The 27,560-nt window shown below is 41.6% G+C and overlaps 1 protein-coding gene across 1 annotated transcript; it reads right to left on the reverse strand.

Moving 5' to 3' along the window:
- Positions 1 to 152: 152 nt before the first annotated feature.
- Positions 153 to 26,897, reverse strand: ezrb (ezrin b). Its single transcript, XM_069514424.1, has 14 exons — positions 26,591 to 26,897; positions 24,642 to 24,745; positions 18,531 to 18,614; positions 12,292 to 12,387; positions 10,178 to 10,452; positions 9,251 to 9,334; positions 8,768 to 8,914; positions 6,199 to 6,295; positions 5,591 to 5,754; positions 4,039 to 4,169; positions 3,687 to 3,847; positions 2,277 to 2,369; positions 1,884 to 2,141; positions 153 to 1,622 (listed from the first exon to the last, which is right to left on the reverse strand). The coding sequence occupies exons 2-14, from the start codon at positions 24,651 to 24,653 to the stop codon at positions 1,458 to 1,460; spliced, it is 1,767 nt and encodes a 588-aa protein (XP_069370525.1). The 5' UTR covers positions 24,654 to 24,745; positions 26,591 to 26,897; the 3' UTR covers positions 153 to 1,457.
- Positions 26,898 to 27,560: the final 663 nt, after the last annotated feature.

The following is a 27,560-nucleotide window of genomic DNA, read 5'->3' on the forward strand; positions in this document are numbered from 1 at the left end:
GTAACTGTGATACTTCTATAGTCGTCCACGTTCAGGCTACATCACTGGAACGGTGACGACTGTGAAACTTAGTTATTTTAGCAGAACTGAGGAGTCTAAAAGTGGACTGAGGTACTTCTTGTTAAATATCACACAAAATAAACACACTGATGTTCAATCATAGATTTCTTTTATTGCCAATATGTTGAACACCTCATTATAAAATCCTGTTCATATACAAAGACCAGCAGAGCCGTGTGTTTCCATTACAGTGTAAGTAGATGCTACTCTAGTCCATGTCCAGAGAGAAGAGAGGGAGATGCTGCTGTTGAACCTGGGTCTTTGTAAATGTTCACCTCAGGCCTCGTTTATCCTCAGAGGTCAAACAGAACAGACATAAAAGGCTTTTAATTCAAAGTTACATCCATTTTTTTCTGGTGACTATGACCAACTGTCTGGGAGTGGACCCTGCAGGGAGAGAAAGGCCACTTTTGGAGGGTAAAATAAAAAGCAGGAAACATGTACTCGTCTCTCACTCGACAGCGACAGAACAGAGGGAAATAAAATTACATTAAACCTAAGTGTCCCGGTCGACGCGGCGCTCCGAGGGACAGACAACGGCAACTAAACAAAAAGTACCTAGATCGATCGCAATCTCCTCGACGGAATTCATGGCATGCGGCTGGACATTTCCTACAGTAAAAAAAAATAATTTAAAATTAACTCTCTTTAATTTAGTGATCTAAAGGAAAAGAAGCATATGGAACATAAGACTGCTATTATTTTGGTCAATATATAAAAACCTTTAAAACATATATGTTTTCTTTATCATTAGTAGATAGCAAAAATATACAAACCAAGATGAAATACCCTTTTTAATGTCCCATATACAGTATAAATATCAAACTAGGCATGATTTAAACTACTGTATAGCAATATTAAACATAAATGGAAGTGTTCAAATATAATGGAAAACAAACACAAACTGTTTTTTCTGCTTATACTGTTTTCCCCTTTCTGAGTGGTCGCTGTAAATGACAAACTGTCCTGTTCTTCCAACACAACAAATGACAGACATCAACAAAGAAGCCAGGCTTTGATTTCATATATTCTATGTGCACGTCATGAAATAATAATAATAATAATAATAAAATTTGGCTAATCCCACAACTAGTCTGCTTTAAAACATAAAAACAATAATGATTTGGTCAGAACGGATCAAATTAAACAATCAAATAACAAATCAGATATTAAACACTAAGACGAGAGGAGGTTTTGGCACTAAGGCATACTGCCCGACAAAGTTACAACAGGAGTTCATCTCAGTGATGCTTCTGCTGTGGTTATACTGCTCCACATAAGTCATATGAGTGTGTGTGTGGGTGTGCATGTGTGTGCGTGTCGATATGCGTCAGCCGAGGAGCGGGGATCGTAGTGACCATTCAGAAAGGGTACGTGGCCGAGGGGCCGAAGGCTTCTTATAAGGCCTCGAACTCGTCGATCCTCTGTTTGGTGTTGCCCTGCCGGATCTGCCGCAGGGTTTTGTATTTGTCTCGGCCGGCCCGGACGTTCTCACTGTGGAGCAGGTCGTTCTGGGTATTCTTGGATTCATCACGCGCCTGAGCCAACTCTGAGGTCAGGGCCTGAGGGAGGAGAGGGAGACGCAGCATGAAATGAGAGGAAACCAACAACACGGCTGCTTTTACCATTCTAACATAAAAGCAGAAGTTAACAGTGACGCCATGAATCTTTTTTTGCGTCTATAAAATGTACGGTTGTTTGTAGAAAGTACATTTTTCACTACATGGTCGAGTAATTTGAGGGAACTATGTAGAATATGGCGGACAGTAACTGTGGTGCACTGCAGTGTAAATAGGGCGCCACTCTCTGGATCGAGTCCTCACCTTGAGCTGATTCTGCACGCGCTCGTTCTTCTCGGCCTCGGTCAGGCGATCCTCCTCGTTGCGGTGGTCGTTGATGCCCTCGTACTGCAGGTCGGCGCTGTGCGTGCTGGCGTTCTCCTCGCTGGCGTTCTCCTCGCTGTCGCTGTTGTCGTCCATCTGGTCGTACATGGGGGGAGGGGGAGGTGGTGGTGGGGGCGCCGTCATCACCATGTGCAGCTCCTCTTTGGTCTTAATCAGATCGTCCTGAGCCTCCTGGGCCTGGTGAGAGCAAGCGGGACAAGTAACAGAGGAGGTCGGTGAGTGGAAAAACTTTTAGGAGTCATTTTAACACTAGCTCCTGTTTGGCCAGAACTTATGAGAGGAAGAGTCTACACAGAATTCTAAAGCTCTCACCCTGAGCTGCCATGAGTCAGCCTCCTCCTCCTTGCGTTTCTTGGCCTCCTCCAGCAGGGTGATCTTGGCTGTGTGCTCTGCCAGCTCCGCAGCCTGGTACAAAACAACAGGACACACAATTATTTAAGAGTTCAGATTTGAAAACACAGTTTGATAAAGACGTTGATGTGATTGTGATTTACTAAAAGCACGACAACAACATTTTCCTTCTTTGCACAACTTTCCTATTCGTCCTTGTTTTAAATGTCGTGTTTATATCTGAATGATGCAACAAACACTAACTATACAACAGTTTTCAATATTTTTTATTGATCGACTAACCCTTAAAAAAACCTGACAGATGAAGCAGACATGGGCCGAGAAAGAATCCAACAAATGTTGAAGTCGGTCTTGACGAGGGGAAGACCTTCTTTTTTTTTTCAGCAGGTATGTTTAGGGAACTCGTATCTATGTGTGTGTAATTTGGAGCGGACTGTTGCCAGAGGTATGTGCTCTACTGAGTGCCATTCTAGTTATTAATGTGAAAACAGCAACAGCAGGAAATAAAGGAAGCTGCTGCTTTGACAAGTCTCCAGATGAAACCTAACCAGACTCTGTGGGTGTTGCGGTACGTTCCTGCTAACCGCCACAACAATGGAGACATCTTCTCTTTCACCAGACTGAACAAACCACAGGCTCAGTATTATAGACGTTGCTATAATCAGTGTATGTTAAAGTCACTGAATGTGAGACCGGTCACTCGGTGAAAACACGCTGTTGGTAATAAGTTACCGTTTGTGCTTTCAAACATTTAAAACAAGTTGGAACCATTAAACGAGTCCAAAGTCTTATTTCATCTTGGTCAGTGAACGTTAATCCACCGCACAAGCTCCTTAGTAGGATTTAGGTATAAAAGGCGTCGCAGCAGGTGTCTGTCCAATAAAATCTGCTGGTGTTTGACTGCCAGTGTCTGAACGTGTCAGAGGAACCACAGCTTTCCACACACACACACACGCACACGCCTGTGAGAGGTCCACAGCCGAGCAGCACGGGGTGAAGGAGAGGGGGTGGTTAGTGTGAAGTGACTGGGCGTGGTCCAGCTAGATGCTCCTAAGTGGTTTTGTCTGGAGCTACAGAAGCCAGGCACGGCTGAATGCACCACCCTGTAATGTGCCCGGTGCAGACCTGGACAAAGCTGAACGTAAGGTGAGAACTAGGAAATAGACAGGTTCACTTTTGCATATCTGGCAAATAAGATGTTGTTGATAAGTCTGCACATTTCCCCCCCCCAACTATTTTTCTATTTTTTACTTGTGCCACTGTTGGAGATTCTTGTGTTCATCTAATTTTGAAGTCACAGCAGATGGAAAATTTGGCGACACAGTCAGTGCAGAAGCCCGAACAGCCTCGCAGTGTTATTAAAATACTGACCAGCTGCTCCTGGTCCTTCTTCTGGTACTCAGCCTGGCGGGCGAGCTCCTCTTTAGCCAGCAGTGCAGCCTGTCGCTCTGCCTCCAGTCGAGCCGCCTCCTCCTCGGCTCTCCTCCGCTCCTGCTCCAGCATCATGGCTCTCTGCAACTGGTCCTGCAGATCTAAAGCACAGAAAATTAAGAATAAAACTCCATATATACAGATCGAATTGCAGCTGAAGTAACTTGACAGTTGTGGGTTTATTAATATAGAACGATTGGCTCAATCTAATCATTTGCACACACACACTTTCTATTCTGAGGTCAAAGCCACTGAACGTCCCTTTGTGCAGCGTCCAACTCCCCCGCCTCACCTCGCTCTGCCTTCTTGGTCTTCTCCTCGAACTGGTAGAGCCTCATCATCAGATCCTTCTTCTCTCGCTCCATCTGCTCCTTCTCTTTCTCTATGGCCTCTCTCTTCTTCTTCTCGTTCTCCAGCTGGGCCCTGCAGATAAGACACAGCCGCTGTGAGCCGACAGACACGCAGCCGATGATGTACGATGACCGCTGACGGACAATGGTCAGTGACACACGAGCGGAGATTCAGCACAGGTTTGCACACCGCTGCTCTGGCACCACTGACTTAGTGGTGATTTACAGTTGAATCTTATTATTAGACTTTCACATGTATTTGGCATTTACGCATTTTTTCTTGATCGAGTCTATTAAAGTATATTAAAAATATGTATAAACTTAAAAATATGAATTTATATTTGAATAAACCTAAAAACAAAACAAAAAATATACAAAGCTACAAATAGAAACATGGAAATATATAAAAGCAAACTGTGCGTACTGGCTTCTTGTGTATTAGTTAATTAATATCATATTTAATATAATGATAATAATAATAAATAAGTAAATAAATACATACAAATAATAGAATAGAATATTTGAAAGTTTATGGTTAAACTGCCTGGAGTTCCTCTGAATTAAGGCTAAAAATTATTTCTATTGTCACTGTGGTTTATTAAATGATATTTTGGAAAATAAATTCACATTTCACACTACACTGTACCTGCACCCTAACTTTCATTCTCCTGTTCATTTATTAATGTAAACATTTTTATCAGCCTTTTGTCTTAACCACCTTTAATTAACATACGTTTCAAGTGTTGCCTTCTTGCATTCATTCCTTCCCACAGTTTTATTAGATATATTTTTGACTTATTTTAGACTCAAAGTATGAATTCCACCTTTCTGCATTTTCATTCCATCACTTTTTCTGCAGCAGCAGCCTGAGAATCTCCCCAAGCACTGAATTCTTTTTAAATGAGGAAGTGTTCCTGTGTTGGACTCCGGCCCAACGACCACTGAGAGCTACAGTGTGTGAACCCTCTGGTGATCTAATGGCTCTCCCTCTGGTATTTACTGTGTCGACTGCTCGCCGTTACATCACTGTGTTTGAACAGCTGTACGGGACAGACAGTGCGCCGACGGCTGTAGCTGAGACCAGGGTCAACATCCATTCGCTTTTAGTTCAGGCTATTCAGGAAGTGCGTGTCCCATACTTGAAGAGGAATGTTGTTATGACCCAGAGAACGGTGGTTTCCCTTTACACGTTCCACTGATTCAAGTGGAGAATGAAAAATACAAAAGGTTTGAGTCAAGAGAACAAGGTCAAACTATTTTATCTACTTAATGAGTGATACTGTCCCGATAGCATCATAGAGCTGCATGTTCAAAATGTTGGATGTGGTAGAATTTATCAAAGCAATTGTTAAATAATAGAACTGACAGTAAAAGCTGAAAACAATTTAATTAAATTATCCCTGTGTCTAAGTAAAAAACCTCATAAAGCAACAGCTCAAATCATAATTCCTTCATTAAGGGTTTCGTGTGTCTTCCCTCCAGATGTGTGCGTACCTCTCCATCTGCTTCTGCTGCTTCTCCTCTCGGGCCTGCGCCTTCATCTGCTGCACCTCGATCGTGTCCGGCTTGCGGCGTCGCATGTACAGCTCGTGGTTGCCCATGCACAGCTGTAGGACGCGCTTGTTTATGCGCAGTCTCGGGGCATAAAACACAAAGTCCTGAAATTTGGAGAAGAGTCAAACGGGAATGAGAGAGAGAACGGACCAGACCAGGTGAACCGAGAAAGGACAAAGAGTGGAGCGGTGGCTCTGAGTAGGTGCAGGGAAAACTTTAATTCCTCATTACTGCTAACATCACTTTAGTGAAGCAGCCACTGGTATGTGTGTATGTGTGCATTTGATCGCTAACAGAACGACCTGAAAACTATCCCTGGCGTAAGAGCACATTGAAACTGCGGAGAAACATGAGGCCAACAGTAAAAAGGAAGCGGAGAGGGTCAATCCAGAAACTTGTTGCTACTTAATAGGGTCTGAAAAGAGGAACAAGAACTGCTCAACTAGCAAATGGTGTTAATGAAAAGTAAAGAGTGTTTGCAGATTTTTTAGATTAAAACATAACAGCAGGAGTCAAATCGTATCAACAGCTGATGCTTCGTTACTCACCGGGGATTTTTTGTCGATGGGCTTGATGATGAATTTCTTATCGTTGAAGGAAATGTTTCTGATCTCACTCCAGGGGAAGCCGATCTTTGGGGTCAATCTGAGAAAGTGATCACATGAACGTGAGCATTAGACTGGGACTTTGGGCTTCGTGAGTAATTATGCACCAAGGAAAAACAGATCCCAGGAAAAAGGACTCATTCTGAGGGGAAAAAATGATTTTTAAACTGATTGAGAAAATACACAGATTAAGAAATAATGACAATAATCGTACGTTGCCACCTTATGTCTCATATTTTATGTTGACATAATCAACACCAAACAGTTCTAGAAAATTCATTTCAATGCCATCTAATCTTGTGATAACCAGCAGAGACTAAACGCGGCTCAGACTGTGAACCTGGATTTCTATAGATCCACTGTTCCAGTGCGAGGGATGAATCCAGGGTGTGGCTCCCTCTTCTATTGTGCCAGACAAACTGAACGGATGCCAATCTCCTTCAACACAAAGCAAACGAGTACTGCAAACACTGACGAGCCGATAGTGTTGTAATCTGGAGAGGCAGCCATGCACCTCGCAGCGAAACTCGACTGTGAAACTGAACTGTCAAACTGGAATTTCAATCAATTACCGATCCTGACACACGCCTGTGGAATTGAGAAAGCAATGTGGATGTTATTCTAGTGATTTTTTTTATTTCTGCCAGTCTTGTGGTTTATGTAGTTGCTCCACCAACAGATTAAAATAGGTTATTTTCAGGTTCATGCACTGTTAGCTCTGGCTAAATACTCCAGATTAAAACTGTGAATCTTGATTATTATGTTATTTTCATAATAAATTCATCTGCTGATTATTTTCTATTAAAATGTCACAAATATGGACAATGTTTGTTTCTGCTTGTTTTGTCTGAACAGTCAAAACCCAAAGCAAGTCGACTAACTATGATATAAAACAGAAAAGCAGCAGCACGTCACATTTTAGAAGTTGTTTAGTGTTTTTGCTGTGAAATGTTATAAAAATGACTGAAAGCATCAAAGTAATGATTATTTTTATAAAGTCTGCAATAAATAAATATTTCTTAATCACTCAAATAATTGTTTGAACTAGAAAAACATATTTAAAATCAATTTATTTGTAATGGCTAAGATTCACATCCATTTTGAATCTCAAGTGTGGAAACTCTGTGTCTTGTGTTTGACAACGGTTACTAAGAAGAAAACCTGTGGAAACTCTGTCCTATAAAAAAGGAGCAGCGATGCGGTTTGTGGAGCGGCAGCATGTAAGGAGTTAAACCAGAACCAGACTGTGCCTTGGCGAGGCCTCGGCTGCACTGCTGCATTGTGGTCCGGCTGCCCTCATTGGAGAGACAGAGCTGTAGGTTAGCCTCGCATTCTTAAGTGCTGCGCAGCTTGAAAAACCAGTTGGCGTAGTCATGGTTACAGCAGAGGGCACCGCGGAGGAGAAGCATTTCTTTGCTGATCCCAGGAAGCTTATAAAGAGGACACAAACTCACACAAGGACACACACACACAGGAACCTTCTCAACAAGGTGCTTCTGGAGTTTTTACATAATTGAGAGATTAGATGAACTTTAACACAATGAAAGTTAAGAGCAACTAAACCTTTTAAACTTGAAAAGAACCCCACTCTCCTAGAGGACGATTAGAGGCTTCAACTGACTCGCTAAACTGTGTCATTACCCTGCCAGCAGCTAGTTGTGCTCATTTCTTCCACACAAAGTCGACCAATACAAAGGAGGAGCTACGATCTGGTCGTGAATGAGGGTTTTCCAGCACAGGGTCAATGACCGAGGGGCCAACGTCCTCTTAACACAGGGTACTTCACTCCAGTAACCCCAACAGACCAGGGCCCTGCCACCAGCGGCCGCAGGAGATCGAAAAACTCATTTCACCAAATAAGAGGGCGATTACCTCCCAAACTGTCTCGTCCTATAAACAAACGTGGCAATCATAACCCAGACTGGGCTGGACGCTGGTGTAACAGCCTGCTTGGTCTCGAAAAGTAGGTTTTACTTTGACCACAAGGTCCAAACACAGAAAAATCACAAATACAAAACAGGGTTTTTTATTTTCTTCTGCCCAATTGTGTGTGGAAGTGATAAAGTGTTAAAAGTGGACTGCCTTGACCAAAAAAAAAAGAAAATGATGGTTTTAAAATGTATAGCAGATATTTTATGTAAACAATCTGTAGTATAACTCACACTCACATTCAGCAGAGTGTGGAAAAGTATTTTCAACAATAGGTGTGAAAAACTTGATAATAACGAGGTGTAAGTCGATGAAAAGCAAATTGCTGAGTATGATGTTTTATTTCCGTCTTTGGAGCGACTCCTCCCAAAAACAGTATCCATTTGACCTTCATTGTCACTCCTGTGCTACTGTCTGTCTGCTGAGAAACAGGAACAGTGATTAAGTGCAGACATGGACCTGCCCCAGCCAGTTTACTTCTGTGTCACAGCCGCTGCCTGCGACACGCACACAACCAGAGCCAGAGCAGACGCTAAGAAAAAGCCCTTATTATTTCAAGAGTAGGTCGTGACACAGCTCTTACTTGTCCTCCTTCTCATAAATGTTGAGTCCCAGGGCGTCCACCCCCAGCCACAGCTCTGTCCCCTTCTTGTTCTTGATTTGAAAGTAGTTGACGCCATACATTTCCAGGTCCTGGGCGATCTTGAGGTACTCCAGCATGGCGTCCTCCCTGCAAGAATACACACAGGTCAATCTATACAACTCCTGCTCATACAGCCGGATTAAAGATTAAAGACAGCGCAACAAGTATTTATTGTTATTATATTGTTTGTTGGTAAATTGTAAATTTTAACATTGCAAGATTTTCCAACATATTCGTTGATTTCTCAGAGACTACATGTAATTCATGGATGCAGTTTGGTGCAGATCCAAATAAAAATCCATATCTAGTGAATAGAAATGTGGTTTCAATCTGTTGGGCCTCGGTGGAGATGTGTGCCCCCTCAAGCTAAAATGTGAATGTGGTTTAAACTAATGAGCGGCACGAAATGAAACCCACACTTACTTCAACATCCCACCGTGCTCCTCGTGCCACACCTGAATCCTCTCCTCCCACTGTTCTCTGGATAACTTGTGCTGCTCCAGGACTCTAAACAACACAGAGGAAAAACAACAAAGATCAGCTGAGCTGTCACACGGCAGGAGACAAGATGATCTGATAACTGGCTCTGCTATGTTAAATAACAAGAAGGAATGTTTTCTTAGGCAAAGGGAAACCTTGATTTGGCAAAATGGTGATTTCCCCGAGGTGCAGTGTTTTCCTCGTCTGCACTACGGATATTCTTACAGAAAAGTACAACAGGGGTGTGCCACCAGCAGAGCACCAAGGCAGAGCAAATATAATAGTGTATAATGGCCATCCTGGTTGATGTGCTTGTTACACAGCCTACGATGACCACACACAATTATCTGTCCCCTTACGTACATCACCTTGTGCAGAGCAGGTCAACAGCAACACTGCAGAAGGTGACGACCTCAGGACACATGGGAAAGTGCACTAACCTCTATAGACTTGTGAATTTGCTGCAATAATTTGCGTCAATGCTTCCTGATGGGAAAAGCTAAAAACCCGTCCCTGACACACCCAGCTGTTATACAGAACTCACTTTCCTCCACCATGTAACCTGTGCAATGATGACTGATGCACCAAAGTCATCTCCCCATAGAAGGGTTTTTAAAATTTGAACATGCATATGTGCGTCTGAATGCCCTCAAATCTTCCTATTCTGTTTATGAAGGGCGGAGATGACAGTTTTCTACGCAGCAGGTTAAACCAGTGTTGATGATTGACTCTCTTAGCTTATTCTACCTTCACAGATTTGTCCTTTTCAATTACCACCTTACAAGACTAAATTATTTTCTGCCAGTGCCAAACCCAGAGGCTTCAGACTAAAGCTGCTAAGATGTGAAACAAAAGTTAGTCCTCTCAAACCTGTGTGGCAGCAGACGTTCAGACAGCAGGTATCCGGGCCGGTGGACTTCTTTGTTGTAGTCTCCACACTTGGCCTGGACGGAGTAGGAGGCGAGCAGCACGGCAGTCTCTGGCGGGCAGTAGACCTCGTCGCTCAGGATGCCCTCCTTCACCTGCAGGAAGAAGAGCTTCTGCGTGATGTCCTGGATCAGCTCCTCGGAAACATCCTCAGGGAAGAATTTGGCCCGAAATTTAAACTGGAGAGGGTTCTCTTTCTTCATGTCCTGAGACGACACCTGGAGATAATTTCAAACATAGTTCAGTTGAGTGAATTCATTTATGTAATGACAGTAAATGAGTATTTTGGTGGAATCTGCTTATTTACTCTCTTGCTATATTTTCTAACATACATATTTAATTTATCTGAAGTGTACAGGACTTCAATTTTCAGAGCTGAAGTCATGCAGAGTTGTGTTGCTGTATAATATCATCACTGAAATAAATCATTTGAATAAAGTCCTCTCTGTAAACCTGTGCTATCATATTACCTATTATTGACTCCTAATGAATCAGCAATTCACATGCGAAAGCACATTCTGCAGTTTAAAGGGGACTCTGCCCCTTCCGAAAAGGGGATCTACTATTTTCATTTACTGAAATAACTCCCTGCTACTGTATGAATTTACACAATGAGCCTCTTCCTCTCATTTCAAAACAGGAACCGAGCGGTCTTGATGGAGAGAATGAGGCCGAAAGCGACCGGGAAACTTCCAGTTTGAGTTTTGTGCTGATGAGCTGACGCAGCGTCAGCACACAGTGTACAGTTCTGCTGCTGACTGACGCAGGATGAGCTTTTCTCTGTGTCAGTTTTTATTATAATAAAATGTAATGAGTCAATTTGGAACATAGACTAACAATCTAGATGGATGGATATGGTTTTCTAAACTTTTTTAAATTTCACTTGTCAGGAAATTCCCCTTTATCCAGTTAGATAAAAACGGTCTCAATCTATTCTATACATTTTTTCTAGTGTATTAAAAATAAAGTTCTCCACTCATGTAGCATTTGTATTTTCTATATCATCTTTGCAAGTTTGCAACACCCTAAAATGTACGCCTACATTACCCAAAATGCAACACCACCACTGACAGTTCAATTGAGATTAATGCGTGTTATGCTAGTAGCTGTTAGGCCGGAGACTACATGTGATACTTGCATATTGCATCATGACGTATCGTGTATCCTGCGTTCATTTGAGGCGCACATCCTCAGAAATGAACGCTATGCTTCCACAAGATGCATTAGATATACTGCATTAAAATGGAGTATATCTCCAGCCCTATTGTGTTACAATTGTATTTTCAGGCATGACTCCCTTCCTCTGGTCAATTTGGTTTTCACGTCACAGTTGCGTGTTCATGAATAGCTCCGGAGCAGCAGTTAATGAAAAGCAGTTAACCTTGTTTACTCAGAGACAACATAAGAACAGGAGCAGTTATGGTTCACAGACAGGTCACGCTCTCATCAAATAATCCACCTCCATCTGATTGTATGTCGTGTTCTTGCCCTCGTCACGGACAGAAACCAGAGCGTTGACTCAAAATGAGCTGCTCTGTCAAGTCGAACTGCATCAGAGCATGTGAATATATACATGTTATATATGTACATGCTGCAATATGGTGGCTACTGATTGACCGAAAGGCAAACACCGGAGCTCTGATTGCATCGTCCACTCAAAGGAATGCATTCTTTCTCAATTACCTCATGGCGCTCCACAGGAAGAGGTTTTGCAAAAGATGGAATGTTGGGACATATTTAAAGGAATAGTTCAGATTATTGCAGTGGGGTTGCATGAGGAACTTATCTGTAGTCTATAAATTAGTGGTGGCAGTTTGGAGAAGCAGGCAGGAATACAGGTGCAGAAGTTAAATAATTAACTGCTGTGGTCGGGGTCGGCAGCTTCTAGCCACTTAAAATAATAAGAAAACTAAATCTATTTAAGTTCATGCTCTCCACACCGGCCCATTTTACTCGTAAAATGTTTCCTTCAAACCTAATTGGCCTTTAAACGATAAAGACTAAAATAATATTATGACAAAATCAAACAGAAAACAAGTGTTTCAGCACATTCTCACCTTTTTGTCCAGTTTCAGCCAAGTGTAGTAACCTTTGCTGTCCATGTACTGAAGTCCGAAGTACCAGATCTCACGTAAGCCGATGGTTTTCACCACCTGCACAGAAAAAAGGAACGTTTTCAAATGCTGGAGATGGTTGCCTCAATGTCTCCTGAAGCTCACAGTGATGTTTTCAAATGTCTTGTTTTGTCTGATCCAAAGCAAAAACCTGAGATTCTAAGAATTCACATCCTGTTCTTCCAGGAAAACGGATTATGAAACGATGATGTAACTGTCAAGAGAAAGAAACCATCACACCTCACACATCAAAAAGGTAATTTAACAAACTCGAAATAATCACAGGTGGGTTTCTTCCAGCAGAAGTTGTCAAAAAGGCCTTTGAAACTTTTACAGACGCTGCAGGAGCCTGTTGAATCTGACCTTAAGGTGACATACTCAGGTACCAGGCTAATCTCATGGGCAACTCTCATTGTATTACACATTCCCAGGCCTGAGTACGGATTTGGCAAGATAATGATATGAACAGCAGTCTCCTACTGCCTCGATAAACACTATATAAAAAAATATTAGGGTTCGCTGGGTCAGATAGGCTTTGTACGTTTGTTGCATTAGAGCTGAGACTGAAGGCTTTGATTCAAGTTTGAAGCTTATTAGAGTGAGAAAGTTCAAGTTTTTAATTCTAAGCAACTCCCACTGCTTTAGATTGTCCATTGTCGCATCTCATTGTCTTACAGGTCTTAAGCAAAATGCTTCGTCGGTCTGACCAGAGAGGATTGACGCAGCACAGGAAGGGTGTGTTGAATGACTAGTCTGTGAGTCCAGGATCAGCCTGAGAAGACTGTGGAGAGTCTGGTCCACTTTGTTTCTGGCTCAGCTGCAGCAGCCAGAGCTCATCATCATTATCGCAAACTAACGTCTAAAAGGCAGATGACGAACACGAATTTAATTTCAACCGCAGTGGAAACACTTCAGGGCCTGACCTTAGAAGTCTGTCCTCAGATCAGCAGTTTTCAGATCTTCTGACTGCAGCGGAGGCAGAAAGTGAAAACCCAGTGAAAGATCTGGAATATTCACTTTGCGCTGCAGGAGGAGGAGGAGCTGCCATTTTCCACTGGCTGCTGAGAGAAACCTCAAACAACCAGAGGCTCTTTATGGCCTTCAGAGGAGCAGAGCAATTTTCCAAAAGCACCGTTTAGGAATTCATGTTTTTTTGTGTGCACGCTCTTCGAATGCATCCCTGCCAAATTCCCCACCCAGTCAACAGGTGAGCGAGGCGCTAAAACTCCAGGGGCAAACTTTGAGTCAACACGCCGGCCCGACTCACTTCCAATGATAAGCTCGTGCCAAGGTTAAAATTAAAATCAAACCCCCCCTCTCCTTTCTTTCGCTTGGTGGCTGACAACATATAGGGCAGGCTGACCTGTGAGAGGAGAGACTAAATGTTTTTTCTGATGGTTTGTATTAAGAGCAACAACAACAACAAGCATTAGAATGGTGGCCCTTGAAATGAGAGAGCACTTCAGGCCGCAGCATCTCACCGGTAACGAAACTCACACAGCCTCCGAAAACAATCGGCCCTTTCATGGTGCTTTTGCTCCGGGGTCCGAGGGGCAGAGAGGCAGAGAGTTACCACACAGATACCTGCGTAGTTTTCTCAGGGGGAAAAGCTTCTGTGGAGAGGCTCGGTGCGACGCTGCCGGTGAAGTAACCATTTGGGAAACAGCTAAACTACCAACGATAACATGCTGTACATGTTACAAAGGCCTGCTGACGGCCGATACTGAAAATAATGCAGTTCATTAGAAGAGGATTAAATCTGAATCTGGGAACATGGGTTCAGTAAACTGACAGCGCAGCAGGCTGGGTTGGCAGGCTGCCTCCACCTTAATGGGTTGCTGGTACGTCAGGAGCCATTAGCGCCTCAGGTATTGGCTCTAAGTGAGATTACTGAAAACAGAACGCTCCGGAGCAAAACTCAGAAGGTTTGCAGGGGTCAGTGAAGTGACAGTTAATACCACATCAAATGTAACTGAATCTGATCCAGGGTCCCATCATTTTTTACGCTCTCTTTCACCTTTATTGTTGATTTTTCAGAGAATTATGTGTGAATCTTGTTTTTTTTATTACACATATTTAGGGGGTTGGTATCGATGACTGTGTAAATTTTGGTTTGGATCCAAATGAAAATCTGGACCTATTGGATCTGAATCTGGATTTTTAAAATATTTTCATGGGGGGGGGGGGGGGGGGTTAGTCTTCCGGATTATGCAAAACTACTAAACCGATCCATGAAATTTTCTGGAGGGTCGGGGCATGAGCCAAAGATGAACTCATTGACTTTAGCACTGGAAACGGCCTAAACAGGCAGAACCAGGATTATTACGGTCTTGGTGAGATAGTGTCTTAGCCATGAGCTCCCCCAGCACATTTCTGCTTATAACTGTATCCACACTGAAAATAAAATTAATCACTGCATCAAATCTGGAGCTGCCAAACATCTTGAGAGTGCAGCTTTTTATGAGCTGTTGTAAGCAGAGGCACACGACTACTTGATTCTGGCAATGACTAAAAAAACTGGTTGAAACATTTGCAGTCAGGGTAAAGAGACTAAGCCTTTACAGATCCTGTGTCTCCGGCCGAAGGAGCGAAGTCTGTGAGCGTGGCTGAAGGCTGCGGCCTCGTCTTACTGTCGTCTGTCAGAGAGCGAAAGTTTCTCGTCGTGGTTCATGGGGGAACCTGTGGTGAGCCAGAGGAATGCCACTGGCCTGAAAAAGCATTACTCACTGACTCCTCTGGGCTGAGTAACGCAAGTCAACCAGCAGCTCAGGAGGGGAAGGGAGGGGTTCAGCGACTCGGGTCCCGAATAGGAGCCATCCGGCACAAAGATGAAGGAGTGAGGTGGGGCGGGGGCCCAAAGGAAACTGGTCTATTACTGTCAGACCAGGTTCATTGTGACTGAAGAGTGAAGGGAGTGAAACAGAGCCGGTTTAATATCAGAATAGTTCTGCTAATATATTTCAACCAAAGAAGAAAAACCATCGTTCAGCATGTTTCACTCTCTTGACCTGGGGCAGATTTGCGGTTAACTGATTATTCTGACTGGGATTCAGACCAAGACAAAGTTGAACTCTTTAGAACGTCATGTTTTCAGCTGTTCTTGACTTGGAGCAGCTTTGCGGCTTTGACATGTGGGTTGGGTGTCTATGAGAACGAGTTTCATGTTTTGCCTTTGGCACCTGTCAACCAGATTATTTGGACTTGGATTAAGTTCAAGAAGGCATAGTTGAGATTTTTTCCAATGTTGCCCAGTTTTCAGCTGTTTAACATCAATCCTCCTCCAGCTTATTAACAAGTCCAAACCTTTTCCGAGAAGAGACGCTGAAACCGCAAAAGCCAAATTATAGAAGACACGCTAACAGGGTATGAACAAGACAAACGAGGGTGAGCCAATAGATCTTTTGTAAACCACGACTGCTGTGATTTTTCTAATTGCAGTTGGAGGCAAAAATTAAAAGAGCAGCAGTGGAGCAACAGTCATATGGAGGTGAAACTGTTTGAGGGTGTGTAGGGGAGTGGCAGGCGTTTCTCTTTCACAGCGGCATGACAGGGACCAAGGCTATGATCAGCGCTGACCACACGGGCCACATCACAGCTCAGGCTCGCTCTGAGGGTGAGCTCACTGCTGTTAGTCAGCATTTCCACAAAATCTGTCAAGCACACTGTGTCTGCGTGTCGAGGAACACCGAGTCCGGCAGCCGGCAGACTTCATGGACACTCGGCTGCTCGGACCTCAGACGAGCTGCGGCCAGGATTCTTGCCCTCAAATTAGTAAATCGCTCCCTTGCACTAGAATAGAGCAGCACATTGTCAGACACTATCGGAGGAAGTGAGTGACGGTCTGCGGCACACCTCCCAGAGAGCCATTCTAACAAGTGGGCAGGAGAATTCAGCAGCACCTATAAATAGAAAGATGTCAAAGGTGAACCCCCCCCCCCCTTCCTTTAACGAAACCACAGGTTAAAAGCTCAAGATACAGGAGCCCTGCGGCTATTGTTCATGACTGCTGATGACACAGAGTACAATAGCATACAAAAATACCAATATCTGAATATGACTGGGAATATAGTTGGGTTATTTCTGAGTTATTATGGTTATGGTTATTTTATTCATATCTTTTTTTAGCCAAATTGTTCTTGCCATGTTCATTTCATGATGAATCCCCTGACATGTCGCTTACACTTACTAAAAAAACGGGTTCTACGGGAAGTGGCTAAAACAATGCCTTTCCTCCCTCAATGCCGTCATGCAGCCTCAAGAGAGCTCAAGCTAATGACCTGTCAACTACATCAGGATTTTCAGTGACGAGTTTCACAACAGCACAAGAGGAACTGTGAAAATTTGAAGTAAGAATCCTTGTAATATAATGTCGCAGGTGATGGAAACTGCAAAGGGTTAAAAATGAAATATTTCTAGTCAACACGTGATCACATCTGCTGTACAAAAAATGTGCTTATAAAAATTCGAGAGTGAAGAACAATCAATCTGTACACAGTGGCACTCAATAGAGAGCCAAGGTTCCCTAAAATTCAATGAAGCTGCACCAAATTGTTAACACGCATCAATTTAAGTTCCGTAAATAAGATCCCTGAATTATTTCCTGGGAAACCAGTGAAAGCGTCCAAAGAAATGCCCCATTTCATAATGTTCAAGAAAATCAACAATTCCAGGAACCGCCCATTGATTTAACAGATTCTTTCTTTGCCCTAATTTGATCTTTCCACAAAGTTTCATGGAAATTCGTTCAGTAGTTTTTGCTTAACCTGAAAAACCCACAGTGATGAAGAGATTTCCTAAAATGGTGCCACACACCATAAAGACGAGGGGATCACCTGCAATAATCACGTCTGTAATTCATCATATCTCTGAAAATAAATGGTAAATCTTTTTCTATACTTGACGAACAATTGCAAAGAGAAAATTGACTCAATTGTGGCCACACCTTTTATCTCTGTAACTTCCTCACAGACTTAAAAACTAATCACTGATGACATTAATCATTAGTTCAATAAATGCCTCAACTGCTATATGTTTTGTCAATTCAGTTCTTATAAAGTAAGAACCAATTAACATGTCTGAATCTCACAGAGACGCTGTGTCATCCATCGGTATTTCCATTCATGCGCATTTACATACTCAATATTGTGAATGCATACATATGTTAGTTATAGTACATATGATTACAAATGAATTAAGAGTAGAAGTGTTTGGAGTTCTTCATGAAGCTGCTATAGTCTAGATAATTAATGTATGTGAACTAACTGAAGTATCCGATTTGAGACGCAGCGAGAGACTGCTAAGGACCCTAACCCTCACCCTAACCCCCCTGAGGCCAAAAGCTCCTGCATATGCAGGAGATAACTTTTCAGACCTGGGTGTGATGGATGCAAAGAGCTTTGAAGGGAAGATAATGAGGGCAGCCACTTTCTTCAGACACAGATCTTTCGCAATGATGTCAATCCAGTTTACACAATGACCGAGGCAGAAGCAGCTTAGTGGAGAGTAGATGGTGGACATCAAAATCAAAGTATAGCTGGGAAATGAACACATTTCATTACCTTTGACAAGGAGGTTATGTTTTCGTTAGTTGGCAGGATTACACAGAAACTCCTGACTTTACCACGAAACTTGGAAGGGTGCAGTATGAGTCAGGAAAGAACCCACTAAAAGTTTGGATTTTTTTTTGGCATCTAATTTGATTCCTCAGAATATTTCAAGGATCTTGATGAGCAGGAACAGCTCATCTGCTATGATGCACAGTGTGGCTGGAATCTGCAGCTGCTTCGCTTGGTTCAGCTTAAGCATGAAGACTGAAAACAGCAAAACGTCTAACCTGGTTCTATCAGAAGGTAAAAATCTACGAGCACATTTTAAACTAACTGATTAACGCATAATATCTAATTTGTTTAATTGGGACGAAAACTGGGACGTATATTTTGCATTATTGTAAGCACCATAAAATGCAATTTGTTGTTTCGTATGTCGTGTGTATGTAGATTTGCTTTAACCAATAGTACAAGAGCATTGATCTGCTGCTTTGTATTGTTCTTCTCTTTAACTTTATTTTTTCCCTGTTTCCATCCTTTTTTTAAAATGTAGTGAAAACATATTTATATGTCATCACATGTATTTATTGATATATGGGCGTCAGGTCCGTACAGAATTACAGATTTTCACTGTACCTGGTCAAACAGCTGCTTGCCGTTGGTGCTGGGCTGGATGGCGAACTCCAGCTCAGCGTCCATGGTGGTGACGCGAACATTGACCTGTGGAAAGAAAACAAGAGAAAACAGGAGTTCAAACACTGATCCAGAGAAACCAGGATCCATACGTGGTACTGCAGAGCACTGCTTTGGTGTGTGTGTGTGCGATTGTGTGTTTGCAGAGTAAATACACAGAGCTCTGTGTTTATCTCTGGACAGGCTGAATAAAGGGAACTCCAACTCTTTGGTGCTTGGATACAATATGAAGCATGGGATTTAAAATCTGAATGTAAGCTCTATGCTTGTCACTGTGGGTGGAGGAGGTATGAATAAAACAGCCACTTCAACTCATTCACAAAACAGAACACACAACTTATAGTTTGGTGTTTAATGATTGATCGGAGTGACTTGTTCGTACAATAGAGGCTGTACATCGGACTGAAACCTGCCGTATCGGCAGAGACTTTAATGTCCACTTACAGGGATCCACCCACAGTGATTAACTTACAATTTCAAAACCAGTACAAACAGCATGACTGGTGCACGGCACGGAATAATGACGACTGACGTCAACCGTGTCCCTTAATAGGGAGAAACAATATTCAGTATTGTAGGTTTGGTCTGTAATCAGCAAACGGCATCTGAATTTCACACAAAGGCCTCGCAACAATGCACAAATATTTACAATAACTGCTTTGAGGCAACGCTCACACTGACAGTCTTCTCTTTGCGCCTAATGTCACATGTCTCTGGTATTTGCGGGGGTTATGAAAAGACAAAGATGCCCCAGAGTATTGAGTGAGCTTATTACTGCTTGGTGAAAATAATACAAAGAGGTTAGTGGACACACTGAGGAGAGGACGGCCGCTAACACAACCCTCCAGTGACATCTTTCAACTCCAGCCTATTGTGAGCAGTGATGAAAACAATTTTCAATGACGCCCACTGCGAAGAGGGGGATGTCTGGGGCAGAAACGGTGACTCGTCCAGTGAGTCAGAGCTTCATCGTCTCCCGTGAACCTACACAGGCTAATCAACTGACTGACAGACTTAAATCCTGCAGGAAAGGCAAATCCTTTGGATGGAAAGCACCTCACCGCTGCGCTCTCGAGGATATTGTAAGAAAACGGTATAGTCTAGACAGTGGATATTCAATGATGCTTACATCCAGCATGTTGACTCACTGGGGATTGAAGCCAGCAAACTTTTGCTTTCCCCAACAAATTTGCTCGGCTAAATGTGCATGCAATTTTCAACTTTTTTTACAAGACCATCCAGCAGAGCGACTTACACCGGCTTCAGGTCACAGCTAAAAAGCAGGGGAAGGAGGGGGTGGACACTGCATTTACTTCACACAGCAAAACAAAGCTCCCCTTTCAGCTGCTGTGCCCCAGCAGACCCCCGCTATCATCATCTACATCCTGGAGGAGCCAGACTCCCACAAACAGCCCAGAGAAATCACAGCAGCAGTGATCACATAAGTGTCCAAGTCCTACCCCTTGTTTTAAAACTGATTTTGTGATTCAACAGCAGCAGCTCGGACGGTTTGAGTTTCCTTCTCTCAGCGTCACAATCTATATTTAGAGCAGTTACATACGAATTACCTAGAAAGAAAGAAAAAAAACCACACACCCTAACAGTCAGAGAACGGAACATGTGAATGTGCGGAGCAGAGGAGCCAACAGAAACCACTGAGTGATATCTGATCTCAAAGTGAAGTCCTCCAACGGTAACTCACAATAAACTGAGGCCATTCACAGAGGTAAAGAAAACATGACACATATGCTAAAAATACACAGGGCAAAGACCCAGAGTTCCACAATGAACAACTTCAGTGGGAGGAAAGTGCAGACGCTCATATGACGCATATAAATCTGTGCTTCACGAGTCAGTCCTGTGGAAACCCACCCATTCATTTCAGCTTTAGATCACAACTCTGACCTGCTGAAACCACACATTAAGACATTTTCACACACTCGGTCGAGAGTACGACACTTTGGGAACTAAGAAACAACAACAACACCGGCTCTGTGGTAGCCCAGACAAAACTAGATTAATATAATGAAGTTTCAGTTCTTTAATGGTGAGACATTCGGAAACACATGTCTGCACCATGGACTCTAAATAAAGATGGACAACAAATCTTCCTCCTGATGCATCATCCAATTCCATTTCCAATCTTAACAAAACAGCTTCTAACTGGGACTGCACATGACAATTATATTCAGTCGTGAGTAATATGGTGATTCACTGTCGGTCATATCTCTGACAAGATCATAAATTGTATAGCTCATTTATTCATTAACAGAAAAAGGTAGTGCTCTGCAAATGAATCAATAAAAGAATTCACCAAGAATGTCAAACATCTATAATATGATCATAAACTGAATATCTCCCATTGTCTTTTCAAAGGTGAGGTTAAAGAGCAGCTCCCATTGAGGTGGTCATCTCCTCAGTAGTTAAACTGTGAATAGGCTGCGCCACATTCTTCAGCAAGGACCATTCAATATTTAACCCTCTGCATAGTTTGCATGGCTTTTAAAGTGTTTTGCAAAGGCTGTTGCCGTGGGGACGCCACTGAAAATGGCCATATAGCAATAAATGACTGCTGACGTTTGAGTGCGGAGCAGCAGCTAGGATGGAGAGAAAAGGCCCAGTGTGTCGCTCACTGAGGCTTCAGGAAGTGACATGGTGCGTGTTGAGTAGAGCGGGTGTGCTAATAAAAAACAGCTGATATGAGTCTTTCACAGACACATCGGTGCCGTGTTTATATTTGCAGATATGAAAACATTTATTTTACAGAATGAACGAAGCAGAAAAGAAGTTTAAAGTTATTTTCTTTATTCGTATTTATATATATTTGATGGTGATTACGTTTTCTTTTTATTAAAAGTTGTGAATAATAAATGGTTTAACTGTAAAATATCCTTTTTTTTGAATGACATCTATTTTTAATCAGAGGATATATTTTCTCCCCAATATCAGAAAATATCTAAATATCTGCCAGGCTCTATAGTTGTAAGTGTTTTTCTATAGGTTCTGTCAATATTAAACAGCAACAGACTAGTAACCACTTCAACCGAATCATCAATCAGGACTGGAGGGCGTTCCAAACATGACTGAGTTATCAATTATTAAAAGTAACAAATACTAACAATAGAACTGGACATGAAAAGGAAAACACCCATCCATGTTGGTCGTGACCACACCTTGTATGGTTTGCGTCAAGGGCAGCGGCCGCAGGGAAACAGGATTCTGGGAGAGCAGAGGCTCACAATCGTTTCCTCCTGACAATGTGTCATTCAGATAAGTGAAACATGAGTCACCAGCTCAGGAGCCTCCACTGCTCCTCAAAACTGACCCAACCTCCTGCTACCAGGCACCTTGCTCCTCTACATAATAATAACAACATTTAAAAACTCAGTTTCTCTTTTCCAAACACACCGCGGTGGAATGTTTGGTATCATGCCAGTAACTGAACTGTAAGAATTCAAGCTGCATGTAGGTTTCTGTGCCAGTCACAATCAAAATCTCAGGCAGGTTCACACTTTGATCTTTGATTCTGAGACTTAACTTCACAACTGAGCTAAAGCGGTCTGCTGTAATTCAACCCTTAAAGAGAAGTGAAGAAGAGGAGAAGCAGTCTGGAGTGAAGAGGAAAGGATCAGAATTAAAACCCTGAACATCATGTACAAGACATGTATCTTTGACTCGCATCAACTCCTCTGTAGATTGTACAGTCAGACTTTACGTGTCTTCAAAATATTCAACTTGTGTTGCTGTCCAACAGGTTTTATGATTAAATCTTTTTTTTCTTAAATTCTGCACATTTGCAGGGTTTCTGTGACTGTGGAGTGGAAACCCTGTTTTGCCTGTTTTCTCCTGTGATTACAATACAAATATCATCAACTAACAGGAAACTATTTTGATAATAAACACATTTTTTTGGCCATTTTTCAAGAAAAATGCCAGTTAATTTTTTTCTGTTTTAAGAGAACTTGTGGTTTTTCCTTATCATGCTGAAGATCTTTGTGTTTTGAATTTTCGGTAACTCCCAATGTGGGTTTAGAGCTACTGCAAAATCGATTCTTTTCCCCATTTTATATGAAAATTAATAATATGGACATTCCGCCGTCCACTGCCTTCCACTTCCATTTGTGAAATATTTCTTGCTACTTGCCTGAACCACTGACTCTTCAAAACAGAAATCTAATTTCACCCTCTTGTCTGATGTCAAAACATAAACCCTTATTTACATCTCTCCGCTGCTAAAAGTGAAACTTTAATTGAAAGTGGGGCAACAGTATCAAATGAACCACTTTATGTATGAGGGGTCAGTGACTGAACTGAATAATAAAATAAAAAAACGTTAAGCTCCCGAGTTCTTGATGTCATGGAAAAGAAAACAGTTTGATATTATCATCTTATAGAAAAAAGGCTGTTTTGTGGCAGCGGCTATCAGACAGTCATGATGTCATTTCCACAGCGACGCTCCTGACAACCCTGAGGCTACTCCAAACAAAGCCACAACACACGGTATGACGCTGACCGGAGGCTCTAGTCATTGTCATCACAACACGTCTGCATCATGATCTGATAAAGACTCTCTGGGAAATTTCTGCTCTTATCAGTTTTTAACTGAAATGTTATTACTTGTGAAATTTTTGCGATTGAAGTTTCAGCCACGTCTGGACTTTAAATCTTGCTTTTTTGAAAAAAAGGAAAAGAAAACATAGCATAGAGGGGAAAAAACACATTTAATGCTGAAAACAAAATGGAAATATGTTTTACTCATTTCCATCACATTTTCCTACATACTGTAAAATACACATAGGCTGTCATTCGCCTACTAGAAATTTCCGAACAGTGAACAGAGGGAGAGACGAGTGCCATGTGAGACTGAGCTGTATGGGATCGGTGGGGTGGAGCAACATGAGTCAGGAGCTGCTCAAGTAAAGGAGTACTTAATCAAATACTTTTCTTTTTGGTCTTTCCTTTGATGAAAAGTCACTGATGATAAGTAATGTGGGTCAGTTTTATAATATGACATAGTCTCTAAGAAGATGACAGGAGATGAAGTGGAGAGAAATCCCACATTGAAAATAACCTTCATACACTGAGAGACAACCCTGTGTTCATCATATACACTGTAAAAAACAAATAAAACCCAATCTGCGCGTCCCATTGATTCTCACAGTTCTTGTTTATGGCTCGATGATGTCCTTATACATATGACACACCCCCAGGATATGACATAAGCATGTGATCTGAGTGGCATTCCACTTTAACAGAGACCCCACTGATACTGCAAGTTTCTATGACATAATAAAATAAGTTCTCTCTTTTTTTTTTAAGCCCATCTTTTGTTGCTGAATCATTCATGGAAAGTTTGACAGAGGCGACCAATTTAAAAAAAACATTGATATGCAAAGTGTTTCACAATGATCACTCAACTTGAAAGTTAAGGAACTCATGGCATCTATAAGAACGCTTGCAATCTGCCACTGCCAAGAAAGTGTTTAAAATATTTTTTTTTCCAAGACAACAAAGACATCACAAACCCTATCAACAACTATCGCAATATGACAAAAGTTCAATATTTATTGGTATATTGCTTATAAATTGTACAACTACAGAGAGGAGGTATAACTCATAATTGATCTACCTTAGAAACCACAATCGTCACTCATGAATATCATGATGTGGCATTTATCGCGATGATTATCAATATCAATTTATATGAAAGAAATGTGTCTTTATATGATTTTCCGTCATATTTTCCAGCACTGATTCCATAGCCAATAAAATGATCACATCTCATATCCTCACTAATCCATTTAGATTCAAGTTTTCTCTCATTTTAAACTAGATAAAATATTCTGACATCACTAAAAATGTGAGTAAACTAAAAATATAGAACAGTTTATAAAAACCTATGTGATCAAAACTCCATGTACATTTGATCATTATTATATTATTATTTATTATCAATACATCCTCCTCCGTCATATTTCCTCTGATCTCCGGAGCCTATAGGTTGTGACACAACAACAAGTGAGTGAAAATGTCAATAAATCAAAGGCATCTTACCGCTTTGGGCATGTTTCTGTCCTTTCCGTTCCTCTGTGCAAGGAGCCGTTCGTTTTAAAAGAAGAAGAGGCCTGAGCTCCGTGTGACTTCTCTCTGCGTCTTCTCTGAAAAGAGAGAAAGAGGAGAAACGAGTTTGAGACACTTGTGCGTTACTTAAACCCGGCGGAGAGCGCCTCGACACTCCTGCGGGCGACAGTCATCACGATGAATCACCGCGAGAGGAGGCGACAAGCTCACAGCAGGAAACTGACAAAGCGCCTGAACGCCAATCTGAGCCGCCCTTCAAAATAAGAGCATACGAGTCTTGGCAACTCTGGTAATAGACTGGTTCTTCTTACCTCATCACAATGTCACCGAGCCTGTTCCTGAGTTATTATCATCATTGTTTGTGCTGACAAGACAAAAAAAAATTGTCGGAAGCACTTGGGGACTTCCTGGACAAAACTTTTGAACTACCTGTAAAAAATGTTTTAGATAAACAGCTTTTCTTCATCTATTCTTTTATGACTTTGAGTAACTATTCTCTGTTAAATGTATTGCAAGTTTTTATATAAAAAGAATTGTATACACTGAAGCCATCGTTCGAACCATTACACCACCAGCACAGACAGAAGCTAGGACTTAGTCAATATTGGCAATATTTTTAAAAAGTTATTATTTCCTTGGAATTAAAAAAAAAAAGACAACTCCATCAAGTTGATCTCTTCAAATTCTTCAATCTTGTCTGAATAACTTAAAAAAAACTAAGAGAACTTAGCAATAATTTAAAACAGGGAAAATTAGCAAATCTTAACATTTCTGCACTGGGACCAGAGAACATTTAATTTTCAGTGACATGCCAATTATTATTTTTTAGACATTGCACGAGTTGGGTTTGTTGTTTCCTTAATAAATCATTCATTTAGTCAATAAATAAATAAAAAATGATCATGGTCAAAAACGTCAGAGACAAAACCAAGGTGGTATATAAAATATTTCATTTTCAATTATATAAAACTGAGGATAGGCAAATCAGAACATTCGCGAAATTAGAACCAATTGTTTCTTATGTGACTGATTACTTTTTAATATGGTGTTAAAACCATAAAAAACTATAACAATGCAATACCATGACCTGTGGCTTATCCTTCCAATATAAATTATTCTGTCTAATATCCAAATAACCTATTAGTTTAATGCCAGTGGTGTTTAATGGTTTAAAGGGTCCTCTCTGGTCCCTGACATTAGTTTTATTGTGAAATCAGACACAGGAAATTAAAGATTTTTAATCCACCTTGATGAATTTGACTCATGCAGGCAGCAGCAGCAGGTTTCATATGGTCCTCAGCCTCACCCAGTAGCTGTGAGAAACCTAGTCTCCACCCTGCTCTTGTTTAACTCTTATTCTGAACATTAACGAACAAACCCTCATTAATGTCAACTCAGGTTTATCTGTGTGGATGAATAAAGTGGATTCTACCAACACAGAAACAATATTGCATTAAACCACAGAATCAACAGTTAGATTGTATCATTTTGAAGCTGTAACAAAAATTCAACAAAGATGATTATCAGTGATTCATTTTCTTGGAAAGGTTTCGTGTGTGTGACACCGGTTCACACCCATAGCTACAGGGAAACTAACGAGCCAAGCAAACGAGAAAATCCACCTTTAGTGTTTCTGAACGACCCAAACAGACCACACAGATTTTATAAGTTGTAAAGCGGTGGAATAGTTGAAAGAGTCGAAAGAAAGAAAGAGGTGTGAGTGTTGAACCGAGGCTGTGATCGTGTTGAGCTGCAGTCACACACACATCCTCAGTTTAATCCCACTGACACCTGTTGGGAGATTTGTCTCTTTTGTGCACAGCAGGCAGAAAGTGCGCGGAAAACAAAGTGCGTAAAGTGGGTAGCTTTTACGCAGCAAGAGCGCAGGGTTTGTTTCGCCGGTTAAATATCTATTGACTTACAGTTGAAGTCTTGCTGATGAGACGAGGTGCTGGTGAGAGAGACGCTTCGCAGCCGCAGATTTCCCCTCCCTCTGTTCAGCCAGGCGCAATATGGCGCTCATCCATCCAACCAGCCAACCGTGGAGGAGGCCCGGCCCAGACAGTACCTGCTGCTGCCGGTAGGGTGCTGCTGGAGGAGGAGGAGCGGTTCACAACCATGGGTCCGGGGACCCACTGAGGGGGTTTACGCATAAAACTAGTTTCAGTATTGTGTGTTCAGGGAGATTTTATCTAAAGATGGACTTTCCCCACCCACAGCAGGGTCCTCAAGAGCCAATTCATCGTTAGAGGATTTAGGATTTAGGGGCAATAGAAGTTTCAAACAAAAATGGCAACCTTAATTGTGAACTATAATGTATAGTTGTATTTGAAAAACGTACTGTGGCTGTTATTTAAAGACAGTAATGATTAGGGCTCATTTCACGAATTTGGTTGATGGTTTACCTGATTATCTTAATAATAGAATAATAATAATGGATTTTATTTATATAGCTAATTTCAAAGCCTAGTTAATGGTTTTAAGATTAAAAAAAAAACAAGTTTAAAGCAAATGATAGGTAATATTTCAAAATAAGAAACTATTAAGATCACACAGCAATAGATCACATACAGAAGATAAAATAAAACATTATATAATGATTAAAATAGATGGTGAGATCAGAACAACGAGAAAGCACACCTATAAAAAATTGTGTCAAGGAAATTTTAAGTGGAGGAGGAGTTTCCCCACCCACAAGCAGAGCCCTTAAGAGTCAATTCAACATTTAATTTAGGAGTCGATAGAACTTGAGAAGAAATCAGGATTTCAACCTCAACTGTGAACTGTACTGTATAGCTGTTGTATAAAAGCCAGTGAAGACTATGGCTAATTCCTGGTACATTAAATCACTATGCAAACACCACAGTTTAATTTGTTACATGATCATTTTAA

This window comes from Paralichthys olivaceus, chromosome 19, assembly GCF_024713975.1.
Source record: "Paralichthys olivaceus isolate ysfri-2021 chromosome 19, ASM2471397v2, whole genome shotgun sequence".
Lineage (NCBI taxonomy): Eukaryota > Metazoa > Chordata > Actinopteri > Pleuronectiformes > Paralichthyidae > Paralichthys > Paralichthys olivaceus.

Coding starts and splice junctions, on each gene's coding strand:
- ezrb (XM_069514424.1), bottom strand. Junction 12,388..18,530: donor GCAAGCAGCTGTTTGACCAG/GTACAGTGAAAA, acceptor TTTTCTGTGCAG/GTGGTGAAAACCATCGGCTT. Junction 2,142..2,276: donor CTGACTCATGGCAGCTCAGG/GTGAGAGCTTTA, acceptor TGCTCTCACCAG/GCCCAGGAGGCTCAGGACGA.